The sequence below is a fragment of the Sorghum bicolor genome, chromosome 1 (assembly GCF_000003195.3).
Source record: "Sorghum bicolor cultivar BTx623 chromosome 1, Sorghum_bicolor_NCBIv3, whole genome shotgun sequence".
NCBI classification, from domain to species: domain Eukaryota; kingdom Viridiplantae; phylum Streptophyta; class Magnoliopsida; order Poales; family Poaceae; genus Sorghum; species Sorghum bicolor.
In genome coordinates, this window is record NC_012870.2 from 78,227,544 (window position 1) to 78,240,278 (window position 12,735).

Below are 12,735 nucleotides of genomic sequence, written 5' to 3' on the forward strand. Positions count from 1 at the left end.
AATCCTGATCGTCTGAAAAATATTATTGCTCAATATAGAAAATAGTAATGGATGGAGGTGACTACTTGAATACAAATGCAATGAGGTCAAGTTTCATAACGAACCATGTTAGGCATGTTCATTTTACTCTTCCATTGCTAGATCCTTTTCTTTTACTTATGCAAATGAAGACATATAAAATTTTGCAATATATGTTCCCTCCATGTCCTTGTACTGCAAGATTTGTGTATTTATTTCTGATTCATGCAGCTAAATATCAGAAAAGGCTCAATTGAAAAATATGTGCCGAGTACAAAGGGCAGAATCTTGACAAATTAGTTCTTTCCGAGTTTCTGCATGTACACGAAAAATATATGCTCAGTATAAAGTGCGTACATTTCACTAATTTGTTTTAAAGTTGCTCCTGTTATGGTGTTCTGGAGTGTTCAGAGAACATTTGGCTAAAAATGTTGCTCCTCTTATAGATATCTGAAGACAGCTTTTATTTTCTGTTCTAAAGTTGCTCATGTTATAAAAAGATGATGGTACAAATCAAGTTGCTTGGTGTTTAATACAATAATAAATTAGAAATATTTAGCTACATGTCAAGGTTTTTGGGCATAAACATAGATATCCTGAATTGTTTTGACAAAGCAACTCCATTTTGACCGAATGCCTTGTCTTGCTATGTGCATAAAGTTAGTCTTATCCTGAGTACACAGTACAGTTTTGCACCACTTAACAAAAAGAAAACTAATTTTGGTTCATGTTATCATAGGGTCTTGTGTATGGGCGTCGTCACAGAATTTTACAACATCCAACATCAGCATAATATTCAGTAATTGGCAGGAAGACAAAGAGTGCTCCAGAATACATGATTATGAATTTATGATGCAGGATCTTGTGGTCATCGAGGGCCACAAAAGTAGTAAAAGATTGTGTTCCCTTGTAGGGGAGCTTTTGTGTCATGCAAAATTTGACCTTTTGGGTAGATCACTGAAGGAAGAATTTAATATAAGGCCTTGTTTAGTTCCAAAAAATTTTGCAAAATAAGAATAATACCACTTTCGTTTGTATTTGACAAATATTATCCAAACATGTACTAACTAGACTCAAAAGATTCGTCTCGTCAATTCCGATCAAACTATGCAATTAGTTTTTATTTTCATTTATATTTAATACTTCATGCATGCGTCTAAAGATTTGATGTGACGGAGAATCTGAAAAATTTTGCAAAATTTTCTGGGAACTAAACAAGGCCTAAGGAATATTATTGAGATATGATAAGTGCAGATTCAACACTATGCTCTGTTCCAACTTTGAGAAGAGAAGATAATGATACAACTGGAATCATCCTTGTCGAAAGACACACGCACACAACTGCCAAGAGGATATGAAGACAACCAAATGTCAAGACTGAATGCGATGCATGCTGCCCACAACACGGCGTTTTGTAATATGATGATTTTAGCTAGTACTGTGCACGAATATTCTAGAAATTTCGCAAGTGTATCATTATTCCATTGTGCAGTCTGAGTCATAAGGTGTATCTGATTGTCTTGTGCTTTATGATAAGTGCAGCCATGAATTTAATGCAGAATGCCCTCTGTACACTGTAATTTTAGGTGTAATCATCCTAAAACCTATAATTCATGTTGGATGTTGGATTACTTTGTTCCGGGCGTAATGCAATCATTTCTGGGTTTCAAACAGCTGGCAGGTGCATGTTGCAATCATGGTAGTACAGATCAGCCACTGTCTAGTATTCCTAATAGGTACAGATGAGCTGCTCATAGAATAGTATATAGATGAGCTGCTAATAGAATAGTATAGGCCCTGTTTGGTTCCTCTGCTAAATTTTAGCTAGCTAGAGCCATGAGAGCCGCGGCGTATTCTACTCCCCATTTCATAGCTTAGCCTCGGATCACCGATCATTTCACAGCTCCAGCATCAGCGGATCAGCCTGCACATATTCTACTCCCCATTTGGATTCTCGTGCACTCCTCTCCCATTGACCCATTCTGCTCTCGCAGCTTCATTATCCGCGCCGTCACTCTCGTCTTCTCCGAGTCCGAGCAACCGAGCCGCCTGATCGAGAGCTTCAGCTGCGTCGCTAGAGCCATGAGAGCCGCGGCGTCCCTTGCGTTCTTCCGTAGACACTTGCACCAGTGCAACAGCGGCATCGGGCCACACCTACAGCACCAGCCACGCCGCTACGCGAGTCGTCCGCACTCGGATCACCTCGCCCGAGCTCGCGCGCTCGTTACTTTGTCGCCATACCGATACCGCCCGCGCGGGTCGGCGGAGGAGGCGCAGGCGCGGCACGGAGGCGGAGAGGCGGTTCTGGACCCGGCGGAAGCCGGCACGGTGCGGTGCGCGGCCAACCACGCGCCGCTGACGCCGATCAGCTTCGTCGAGCGCGCCGCGGCCGTGTACGGGAGACGCCCCGCGGTGGTTTACGGGGAGCGGCGGCGCACGTGGAGCGAGGTGCGGGGCCGGTGCGTCCGCTTGGCGGCCGCGCTCGTCACCCACTTCGGCGTGGCGCGCGGCGATGTGGTAAGTGAAAAAACTGACACTGCTCACTGTTCTCGCTCGCGTTGTCTCGTGATGTCGTTAGCTTCGAGCCTGGAGCTACAAGAGAGGTCAGAGGTCAGGGCACACGCCCGATCTCCATCCGATGGTCGACAGGTCAAGCGGCCAAGCGCTTCAACTCTTCTAGTGGGCGATATCTTGCATGTCCATCGATTTTTTTCTTCCCTCGCCATTGGATTGAGATTCAACTACTTGAATTTTTATGCTTTGATTTGAGGGTTTGGGCTCTTTGTTGAGGTCGGTGAGCTTAGAGCATCTCCAAGAAATTAATTATCCCATCTCTAATACCAAGAAAAATGTAATATGAAGAATTATCCAACGAATTAGAGTAACTCCAAGGACCTTTTTATACCCATCCGTATTGATAGAAACAGAGATTTTAGTATAAAAAAAACCTCCAATAATTTTTTCAACTAAATCTCCAAATATGATCATCCGCTATTTTTGGTTTCTTGCTAGTCATAGATGAAGAGTGTGAATGACTCTTTAGAGTACACACAAGATATAGCTAAAGAAGTTGTTAGAGGGTGAAAGATTTATAGAGAGACTTTTATTCAAATGATTTTGGAGATACTCTTATTCTATCCTCAATCAATATCTACAAGTTTTGATCTCAAAATCTACCTCTCCCACAAATATAGGAGGTCCACCCCCCTCTCCCCTATCCACTTTGAAAATATTAATAAATTTTTTGAGGAGAAAAATAACCTATATAAGACTTTTAAGAGATGGAAGATAGGCAATCCATTTGAGATGCTCTAATGATATGTTTGGATTGCGGTGTTCTTTTGCACCGGCAACATGATGAGAGAGGTGCCATTAATCATTAGAGAGCATATATGCCATCAACACTATCGCCACACCACACCATGTATCCGCGAGCACGTATGACACATCATTCCTTCTCTTTCAATTCACAAGGATTCCACCTATTAAAATGAAGTTAAACATCTCTCAGTTTTCCATACAAGGATAAAGTACTACGCTGCATTTAGTATTGACTTCAAATTTTATTTTGATTTATCAAGATAAAAGATAACCCAAATAAATCCAACAGAAAGAATGCACCGAGAGTTTGGCGGGAGTGGGAGCAGTGTGGGGCGGTGGCATTTGATTGGAAATGGCATAAGAAAGAAGAAGATAGTTGTACGATTTTGGTGTCACAATCTGATCAAATATATAAAAAAATTTGACTCATAGATAGACAATTCCTCAATCAATTGAAGATGCAGACATAGAGTATACCCTTGTTTGTTTGCAGACCTTGTCATTTCATAGTCATTCAGTCTATCTCCATAGATTCGACGCCTGCATTTTCCTTTTCAGATGTGATGGCATGAGGAAGATCCTATGAAATGCTATTTGTCATATAGTTGATGGCAAGCTACTGTCTTTTTCAACCTGTTATGCGCGGAGTATTAATGAAATCAAGGTTTGTGGTAACAAACTAAAATAAAATTGTTATGGTGAAACATTATAAACATTGTAATTTTGAAAAGACGGATTACCTTTTGGACGCAAAATCAAGCCGTGTTTCTAGGACGCGCCTCCTCTACACTATTGCTCTCTACAGTTGAGTCACAAGTAAGTGGGACGAATGTAAACAACACTCTAGAGAAGTTAGATCTAGGTTTCTCATGATACGTTAGCTAATCTGAAAATAGAGAAAATACATCTAATTTGTTTTAACGTCGAGCATGAACCGAGCCGTCGTAAAATAATCAATAGATTTTTGAGATCAACGAAGGCATCAAATGTCTTTTCGCTATCGATGGTCATGTCTCCTATCTTTGGAAGCTTAGCACTATTAAATCATGAAAATAAACTAGAAAAATACAAGCATCAGCATCCAATCAGAGATTTGAACCTGAGTGTGTTGGTTTTGCTGAATATTGCTTAGTTTGCAATCTATAACACATGAAAAAAAAATGCATGCAAAGCTATGCAAACTCTATTAGCCTATTACATGTGGGATTTGGAGAGCACAATATAGCTAGAAATTAAGAATATTTGAGCTTGTAGATGATTGTTTCTTGACATGTTGTTACCAATCAACTATGTGGAAACACATTGCAGCTTTAGACAAAAACTTGTGTAAGAGAAAGAAAGAGAAATCAACAGATATATCGTCGGTTCATCATTTGATTGGAATGTTTCATGCAATTTAATAAACTTCACTCACCATTAGAGATAAGATCGTCCATGTGTGCTCGGGGCCTTGGGCCACCCGCATGCACGGAATGAGAGCCCTAGAGGCCATATCTGTGCTGCGCCTCACTTTAACGGCCCCAATAAAAAAACATAAAATAAAAATCAAGTCATAGGGCTCAAGCTATGGACGTTCACCCGTATCAAATTGAACGATCAATTTCAGACATACCTTATTTGAAAAAAAAAATCTCATCCCTTTCTCTTTTTGGCAACCAGACGCACATACACAGCGCTTCTTCCACACTTCTACATTCATACGCGCTTTTTAAGGATGACTGTATAAAAAGAGAAATATTTATTTCAAAATACTATAACTTCTGAACGATGTATCTTTTTTTAATTTCATCTGCACTGATGTGTTCTACACGACAAGACGAACAAAACTAGACCCCACTTGCACATGTTTCGAAGATTTATTTTTTCTGCTACCAATTTATGTATATTAACTTACATCATATAACTTATGCCATGAAAATTATAAAATATAACTTATGCGAAAAACTTAAAATCTTAAGAGTTATAGAACACCTTTATGTATAAAAAGTCATTAAACACAAAGAAACGAATTAACTAACTTGTGCCAAAACTGCAAACACAAAAGTCATTAACAGACACATAAATAAACCAAATTCTAGAAACACAAAAATTATGAAACACAACTTATGTAAAGTTAGATATATAAGTTATATTTAAAACTTATAAGTTATATAACTTGATGAATGGCTTAGATGTAAAGTTAGGTGTATAAGTTATATTCAAAACTTAAATGTACAAATTAGTATCACAACATATTAGTAGAAATATGCTAAGTTATATGTTATAAGTTATTCTTATAAGTTATAGCCTATAAATTATATGTTATTCTATAATACACATAAATTATTAATAAAATAAAATTCTTCGAAACATATGTAAGTGGGGTCTAGTTTTGTTCGTCTCGTCACATTGAACACAGTGATGCAAACGCAAATAAAAATAGATACACTATTCGGAAGTTATAACATTTTTGAAATAAATGTTTTGCTTTTTTCAACATGATATCAGCGATGACGTCAACAAAGGGGAGAGAGTTAAGCTCTATCGTTTGTTGTTGGATGGTTCGCTGGAAAAAGAAAAGAAAACGGGAACGGAAAAGAAGAAGACGTGGTCGGATCGTTCGCTGAATGACCGGAAAAGTGGAATTGGGACGGAAAAGAAAAGAAAAGAAAAAGACGCGGTGGGATCGTTCGTTGGGAAAGAAAACTCTGAACGACCGGAGAAGTGGAATTGGGCTGAACCGAGGCGTATGATTGATGTTTTCGTTGCCAAACCTAAACCGTTGAAAGTATGTTTTTAATTTCGTTATCGCAAAAATTTCGGCCACCACCGAAATTACCGAATTTCGCGAAATTCGGCCGAAATTTCGCCGAAATTTTTTTAGAGACTAGCACATGAAGTATGCTTTTATTTTTTAAAAGATTAGATCTAAACAAGTATCAATATGATTTATGATTACACATCTATTGAATAAAAGAATATGCAATATAAACAATATAAAATATGAGTCTAAAGTTATATAGCACATGTATTAGTATATAATAAAATTTCGGATTTTTCTTTCGGCCACCACCGAAATTACCGAAATTCGTTGAACCTTTGAAACAAACCAACAACACAATCGGCTATATGTTTGCTTATTATTCAGGTCGCTGTCCTCAGCCCCAACGTGCCGGCGATGTACGAGCTGCACTTCGCCGTGCCGATGGCCGGCGCGGTCCTCTGCACGCTCAACACCCGGCATGACGCAGCCATGCTGTCCGTTCTACTGAAGCACTCCGGCGCCAAGGTGTTCTTCGTCGAGTCGCACCTCCTCGACGTTGGGAGAGCAGCGCTGAAACTCCTCGCCGAGTCTAGCCCTGCCAGCCTTCCGGCTCTTCTAACCACTACAGACGACGACGGCGAACCCGGCGGCGCCGCCGCCTCGGGCCGCCGCACGTGTACGGACTACGAGGACCTCATAAAAAACGCCCCGTCACAGTTCGACATCCGGTGGCCGGTGAACGAGCTGGACCCGATCTCACAAATCCATTCCCGCGAGCGTTCACTCCTTTCCGTTTGAGCGAACGATCCCGAGACGGACGTGTGCTGTTGTAGGTGCATCATATTTATTCCTCCACTGAACATGCGCTACCACAAGTACATTCATCTTTATCTTTTTTATATATTTTTTCTTTTTTCTTTATATTTTATTCTTTTATATGTTAACTAATTTAATTTTATTTGCACTATTTTGATCCCTTCTTTCACCTTTTCTTCTTCCTATTTTACTTAATCTTATGACCATAAATTGTATAAAGTTATGTATATAACCTGTTTTTTCATATGTATGCTATCTAATTTAGTTAATTAACTTATTATACAAAGTTATATATGTAACTTGTGTTTTTATGTGTATGCTATCAAACTATTTGATTAACTTATTGTACAGAGTTATATGTATCTAACTTTTGTTGTGTGTGTATGCTATATAACTTAGTTGATTAACTTATATTATCCAGAGTTATGTATGTAATATGTCGTTTTCATATGTATGTTATCTAAGTTATTTGATTAACCTATTATACAGAGTTATGTATCTAACTTGTGTTTTCATTTGTATACTGTCTACTTATTTGATTAACTTATTGTATATAGTTATGTATGTAACCTATTTTTTCATGTGTATGCTATGTAACTTATTTGGTTAACTTATTGTTTGAGTTTTTTTTTTAAGAATAACTTATTGTTTGAGTTATATGTACTTTTTATGTGCATGTATCCTAACTTATTTGATTAACTTATTGTAGAGTTATGTATGATTAACTTAGTTTATTAACATAATGTATAGAGTTATGAATGATTAGTTTCTCAAATGAAAAGAAAATGCTGATGAAACCTAAATAGAATGTTCTATAACTTAGCACGCTTAACTTATTCTTTTGAAGTTATGTTGTGTAACTTAGTTTGTGTAAGTTATGTGCGAGAGAAAACATAACGATAGGTTCGTGTACACGCGCGTGAAAAGAAAACGAGATCAACACGTCTGCACGCGCAACAGATAAAAAAAATGTCTGCTTACCGAATAGGGAAAGTGGTGGGATTTGTTTATTCCTAAAATAGAAATTGCAGCCGCTGTCGGATCGTTCGCTTGATTCAAATCGAATGAACGTTCGCGATTTAGTCAGGTCGACCCGATCTCCCTGAACTACACGTCCGGCACGACGTCGCGGCCCAAGGGCGTGGTCTACAGCCACCGGGGCGCGTACCTCAACACCGTCGCCACGGTGCTCACCTACGACGTCGGCACCGCGCCCACGTACCTGTGGACCGTGCCCATGTTCCACGGCAACGGCTGGAACCTGACGTGGGGGCTCGCCATGCAAGGAGGCACCAACGTCTGCCTCCGCCGCTTCACGGCGAAGGACATCTTCGACGGCATCGCGCGGTGGAAGGTGACGCACATGGGCGGCGCGCCCACGGTGCTCAGCATGATCGTCACCGCGCCGCCCGCGGACCGGAAGCCTATGCCGGGGACGGTGCGCGTCATCACGGGCGGCGCGCCGCCGCTGCCCCACGTCCTGGTGGAGATGGAGAGGCTCGGCTTCGTCCTGTACCACGTCTACGGCCTGACGGAGACGTGCGGGGTGGCGACCGTGTGCGCGTGGACGCCGGAGTTGGACGCGCTCCCCGCCGAGGAGCGCGCGCGGCTCAAGGCGCGCCAGGGGTGCCACCACTTCGCGGTGCAGGACGCGGACGTCAAGGACCCGGCCACGATGGAGAGCGTGCCGCGCGACGGCCGGACGATGGGCGAGGTGATGTTCCGGGGCAACACGATGATGAGCGGGTACTACAGGGACCTCGACGCGACCAAGGAAGCCATGGCCGGCGGGTGGCTGCACACGGGGGACCTCGCCGTGCGCCATCCGGACGGGAGCATCCAGGTCAAGGACCGGGCCAAGGACATCATCATTTCCGGCGGCGAGAACGTCAGTTCGATCGAGGTGGAGACGCTGCTGTCCAGTCACCCGGCCGTTCTCGAGGCGGCCGTCGTGGCGAGGCCAGACGACCACTGGGGCGAGACGCCATGCGCGTTTGTGAAGCTCAAGGACGGCGCCAGCGCCACGGAAGCCGAGATCATAGGATTCTGCCGGGAGAGGCTGCCCCGTTACATGGCGCCCAGGACGGTGGTGTTTGAGGATTTGCCCAAGACACCGACGGGGAAGACGCAGAAGTTTGTCCTCCGCGAGAAAGCCCGGGCTATGGGCAGCCTGACAAAGACTGACAGTGGCAACGTGTGAGATCACTGTTCGACTGATTCAGACAATTTCTCTTGTATGATTGCGCTGTTTATTTTATTTAGTATGAGGAAATCGTGGTATTATTGTAGGTTTTTTTTTGACAGCAATGGTCTTGCGATTTTTTATTCCTGGAATGAAACGACCGGCCATGTTTTAGACCACACTGCCCTGTCCTGCGTCTTCTTGGATTGGAACTGAAACATATTCTGAATTTCTTGTGCGGCAGATGAGTTCGTAGCATTGTCGTCATCGCCGAACAGACTGAGATTTTTTAGTTCAAGTTTGTGCAAGAAGTGAATATTTATCACAACCAAAGCAAGCGCTAAGAACCCCCGCCGCCGGCACCCTGAGCTTATGCTCTGCTGACGGCATCTCCCATGTCCCACGGTGTAAGCACCTCTGGAGCGGGGCTCGTGTCTGGAGCGGCAGGAGGAGTTGCCCTCTTCGTACTGGTGACGATGCTAGGCGGCGCCGTGCAAAGGCCGCTGCTGAGACAGCAGGCGACAACAACACTGCAGCAGCCAAGATTGAGGCTGCCGCGGAGTTGGTGGAGGCGGACCTCGTTTGTTGGTCGAGGGCGTGCAACCGGAGGCTGTAATTAGTCTATCTTGTGTCTTGTCTTGTACTAGTATCTATCATGTGCGTTAGTCTCTTCAACTCGTCAATGTGTAATCTCTTGCTTGGGAGAAAAAAATCTTTATCATGAACCAGAACACGAACAATGAATATCAAGTGGAGGCACGAATTAACTTGCAACAAACCAGTGATTGATGACAAAAAAAATCCAATAGCATCTATCTAAAAAATACTCCAGACGGGGAGGAATCCACTTCAAGTTCACAGACAATTTCCGCGTGCTCGAGAAAAGAAAATTGTTGCTAACCTGTCCACTCACCTGGCCATATGTGAGCATAGAAGAAGGCGATTCCGCTTGCATGATGCCGTGCCCGTGATGTTACATTCGTACTACAATATTCCCCGTTTGTTTTTGCCTCAATCATGCTCAAGTGATGAGTACAATAGTATAATGAACACTTGCACTTAACAAATGCACACGAAATGCATGTGACTGATCCAACCGGCCTCCTAAGCGTCCAAAGATGACTCTCGCTCGTCATCATCTCTTTTTATAAAAGTGTTCTAATCTTGTTAATCATCTCGTTATCCACATTGATCGATTGGCCGTCGGATGGTTGCTTTGCCACTGAGGACGCGTCTCCGACTGGATTGGTCGTCGAGGTTGCTGAGGTGGAGACGGATGCTTGGCCGTCGGTTGGTTTGCTTTGCCACTGAGGACGCGTCTCCGGCTGGGTTGGTCGTTGAGGTTGAAGAGGTGGGGACGGATGCATGGCCGTCAGTTGTCCTTATCTGTTGCGGCTCCGAACACTGCTGGCTACCTAGGTGTTGAGTTGTCCTTTTTGATTTTGGCTTAGCTGTTGGGTTGTTAGGTGGAGGATCCCCCTCGTGTTTCTTGCTTTTGTTTGTGTTCTGGGTTTCAATGGTAATCCTTGGATTACTTGCGAACTCGTTGTATCGGTTACCTGCCGTTTCCTTCGGCTCTTCTTCTTAATGAAAAACACGTGAAGTCGTGATCTCGAAAAAAAAAACATTGATCGAAGGAGCAGCTCTCCCATCTCACACACGTTGCCATGGATGGATCCATGTGGGGCGCTGCCAACTACGTGCCTCTAACGCCGCTCAGCTTCCTGGAGCGCGCCGCGATCGTGTACGGCGACCGAACGGCCGTCGTCTGCGGCGGCAGACGGTTCTCGTGGCGCGAGACGCGGGAGCGGTGCCTCGCCGGGGCGTCCGCGCTCGCGCATCTCGGCGTCGACCGCCGAGACGTGGTAAGCCACTGGAGGATGACGACGAGCTGTTTGGTTTTCCGTGTGATGAGGAACGGCTGGTGATCTCTACTTTTCCGTGCGCTGTGCTGTGCTGTGCTGCGGACCAGGTCGCGGTCATCGCCTCGAACGTTCCGGCGATGTACGAGCTCCATTTCAGTGTGCCCATGACTGGCGGCGTCCTGTGCACGCTCAACACCCGCCACGACGCGGCCATGGTGTCTGTCCTGCTGAAACACTCGGAAGCCAAGGTCTTCCTCGTCGAGTCGCAGTTCCTGGCCGTGGCACGCGACGCGCTCAGGCTCCTTGCCGACGCCAAATCCAAGCTTCCTCTCGTCATCACGATCTCTGACGCCGCCGCCAGCACCGGTGGCAGCAGCAGCAACGACGGCACCGTCATGGAGTACGAAGCGCTTCTGCGGAGCGCGACGCGCGGATTCGACATCCGGTGGCCGGACGACGAGCTCGAACCGATATCGCTGAACTACACGTCGGGGACCACGTCGAGGCCCAAGGGCGTCATCTACAGCCACCGCGGCGCGTTCCTGAACTCGCTTGCCACGGTGCTGGGCAACGAGATGGTGACCATGCCCGTCTACCTCTGGACCGTGCCCATGTTCCACTGCAACGGGTGGTGCATGGTGTGGGCCACCGCGGCGCAGGGCGGCACGAGCGTCTGCATCGGGAGCGTCATCCCCAGGGTGATCTTCGACCACATCGTGCGCCACGGCGTCACCAACATGGGCGGCGCGCCCACGGTGCTCAACATGATCGTGAACGCGCCGGCGGCGGAGCAGAAACCGCTGCCGAGGAGGGTCCGCATCTCCACGGGAGGCGCGCCGCCGCCTCCGCAGGTGCTGGCCAAGATGGACGAGCTCGGCTTCGACGTCGTGCACGGGTACGGCCTCACCGAGACGTACGGTCCGGCGACGGTGTGCGTGTGGAAGCCCGAGTGGAACGCGCTGCCGCCCTTGGAGCGCGCCCGGATCAAGGCGCTGCAGGGCGTCGCCCACACCATGCTCCAGGAGGTCGCCATCAAGGACCCGGCGACCATGGAGACCTTGCCCTCCGACGGGTGCGCCGTCGGCGAGGTCATGCTCCGCGGCAACACGGTCATGAGCGGGTACTACAAGGACGCGGCCGCCACGGAGGAGGCCGTGCGCGGCGGGTGGCTGCGCACGGGCGACCTCGGCGTGCGCCACCGGGACGGGTACATCCAGATCAAGGACCGGTCCAAGGACATCATCATCTCGGGCGGCGAGAACATCAGCTCCATCGAGGTGGAGTCGGTGCTGTTCGGGCACCCCGCGGTGCTCGACGCCGCGGTGGTCGCGAGGCCCGACGACCACTGGGGCGAGACGCCGTGCGCGTTCGTCACGCTCAAGAACGGAGCGACGGCTACAGCGGATGACATCATCGGCTTCTGCCGGGCACGGCTGCCGCACTACATGGCGCCCAGGACGGTGGTGTTCAGCGACCTCCCTAAGACTTCCACCGGCAAGACGCAGAAGTATCTGCTCCGGGAGAAGGCGACGGCCATGGGAAGCCTGCGCAAGCCAGATCGAAGCAGGCTCTAGTGGATCTGTTGCTGGGAACATGCCCATTATATTCGTGGAAGTCTGCTGGTAGTATATCTTGGTCAACTCTGCTTAGCCATCATCGATCAGGGCAGCCGGGGATTCGGTCATGCACTCATGCATGCTTTGACAACCACCATGTTGCACATGAACTTGTATGGTGAAATGATATTCCAGGACTTGGCTATTCATGGGATGCTTTATTGGATCATCCAA

The 12,735-nt window shown here is 46.3% G+C and overlaps 3 protein-coding genes across 3 annotated transcripts; all 3 read left to right on the forward strand.

Moving 5' to 3' along the window:
- Positions 1,796-9,186, forward strand: LOC8057412 (probable acyl-activating enzyme 1, peroxisomal). Its single transcript, XM_021464615.1, has 3 exons — positions 1,796-2,535; positions 6,467-6,837; positions 7,997-9,186. Exons 1-3 carry the CDS (start codon positions 2,101-2,103, stop codon positions 9,096-9,098), a joined length of 1,908 nt encoding a protein of 635 aa, XP_021320290.1. The 5' UTR covers positions 1,796-2,100; the 3' UTR covers positions 9,099-9,186.
- LOC110430993 (probable acyl-activating enzyme 21) lies at positions 10,733-11,008 on the forward strand. Its single transcript, XM_021449373.1, has one exon. The coding sequence runs from the start codon at positions 10,748-10,750 to the stop codon at positions 11,006-11,008; it is 261 nt and encodes an 86-aa protein (XP_021305048.1). The 5' UTR covers positions 10,733-10,747.
- LOC8085676 (probable acyl-activating enzyme 1, peroxisomal) lies at positions 11,056-12,708 on the forward strand. The gene has a single exon (XM_021449367.1). It carries the CDS (start codon positions 11,083-11,085, stop codon positions 12,517-12,519), a length of 1,437 nt encoding a protein of 478 aa, XP_021305042.1. The 5' UTR covers positions 11,056-11,082; the 3' UTR covers positions 12,520-12,708.

What these genes read in the sequence shown, in the direction of transcription:
- LOC8057412 (XM_021464615.1), top strand. Translation starts at nt 2,101, where the DNA reads ATGAGAGCCGCGGCGTCCCTTGCGTTCTTCCGTAGACACTTGCACCAG. An exon ending in GCGTGGCGCGCGGCGATGTG is followed by an intron (nt 2,536 to 6,466) that starts GTAAGTGAAAAA and finishes CTTATTATTCAG; the next exon opens with GTCGCTGTCCTCAGCCCCAA. An exon ending in GTGAACGAGCTGGACCCGAT is followed by an intron (nt 6,838 to 7,996) that starts CTCACAAATCCA and finishes GGTCGACCCGAT; the next exon opens with CTCCCTGAACTACACGTCCG.
- LOC110430993 (XM_021449373.1), top strand. Translation starts at nt 10,748, where the DNA reads ATGGATGGATCCATGTGGGGCGCTGCCAACTACGTGCCTCTAACGCCG.
- LOC8085676 (XM_021449367.1), top strand. Translation starts at nt 11,083, where the DNA reads ATGTACGAGCTCCATTTCAGTGTGCCCATGACTGGCGGCGTCCTGTGC.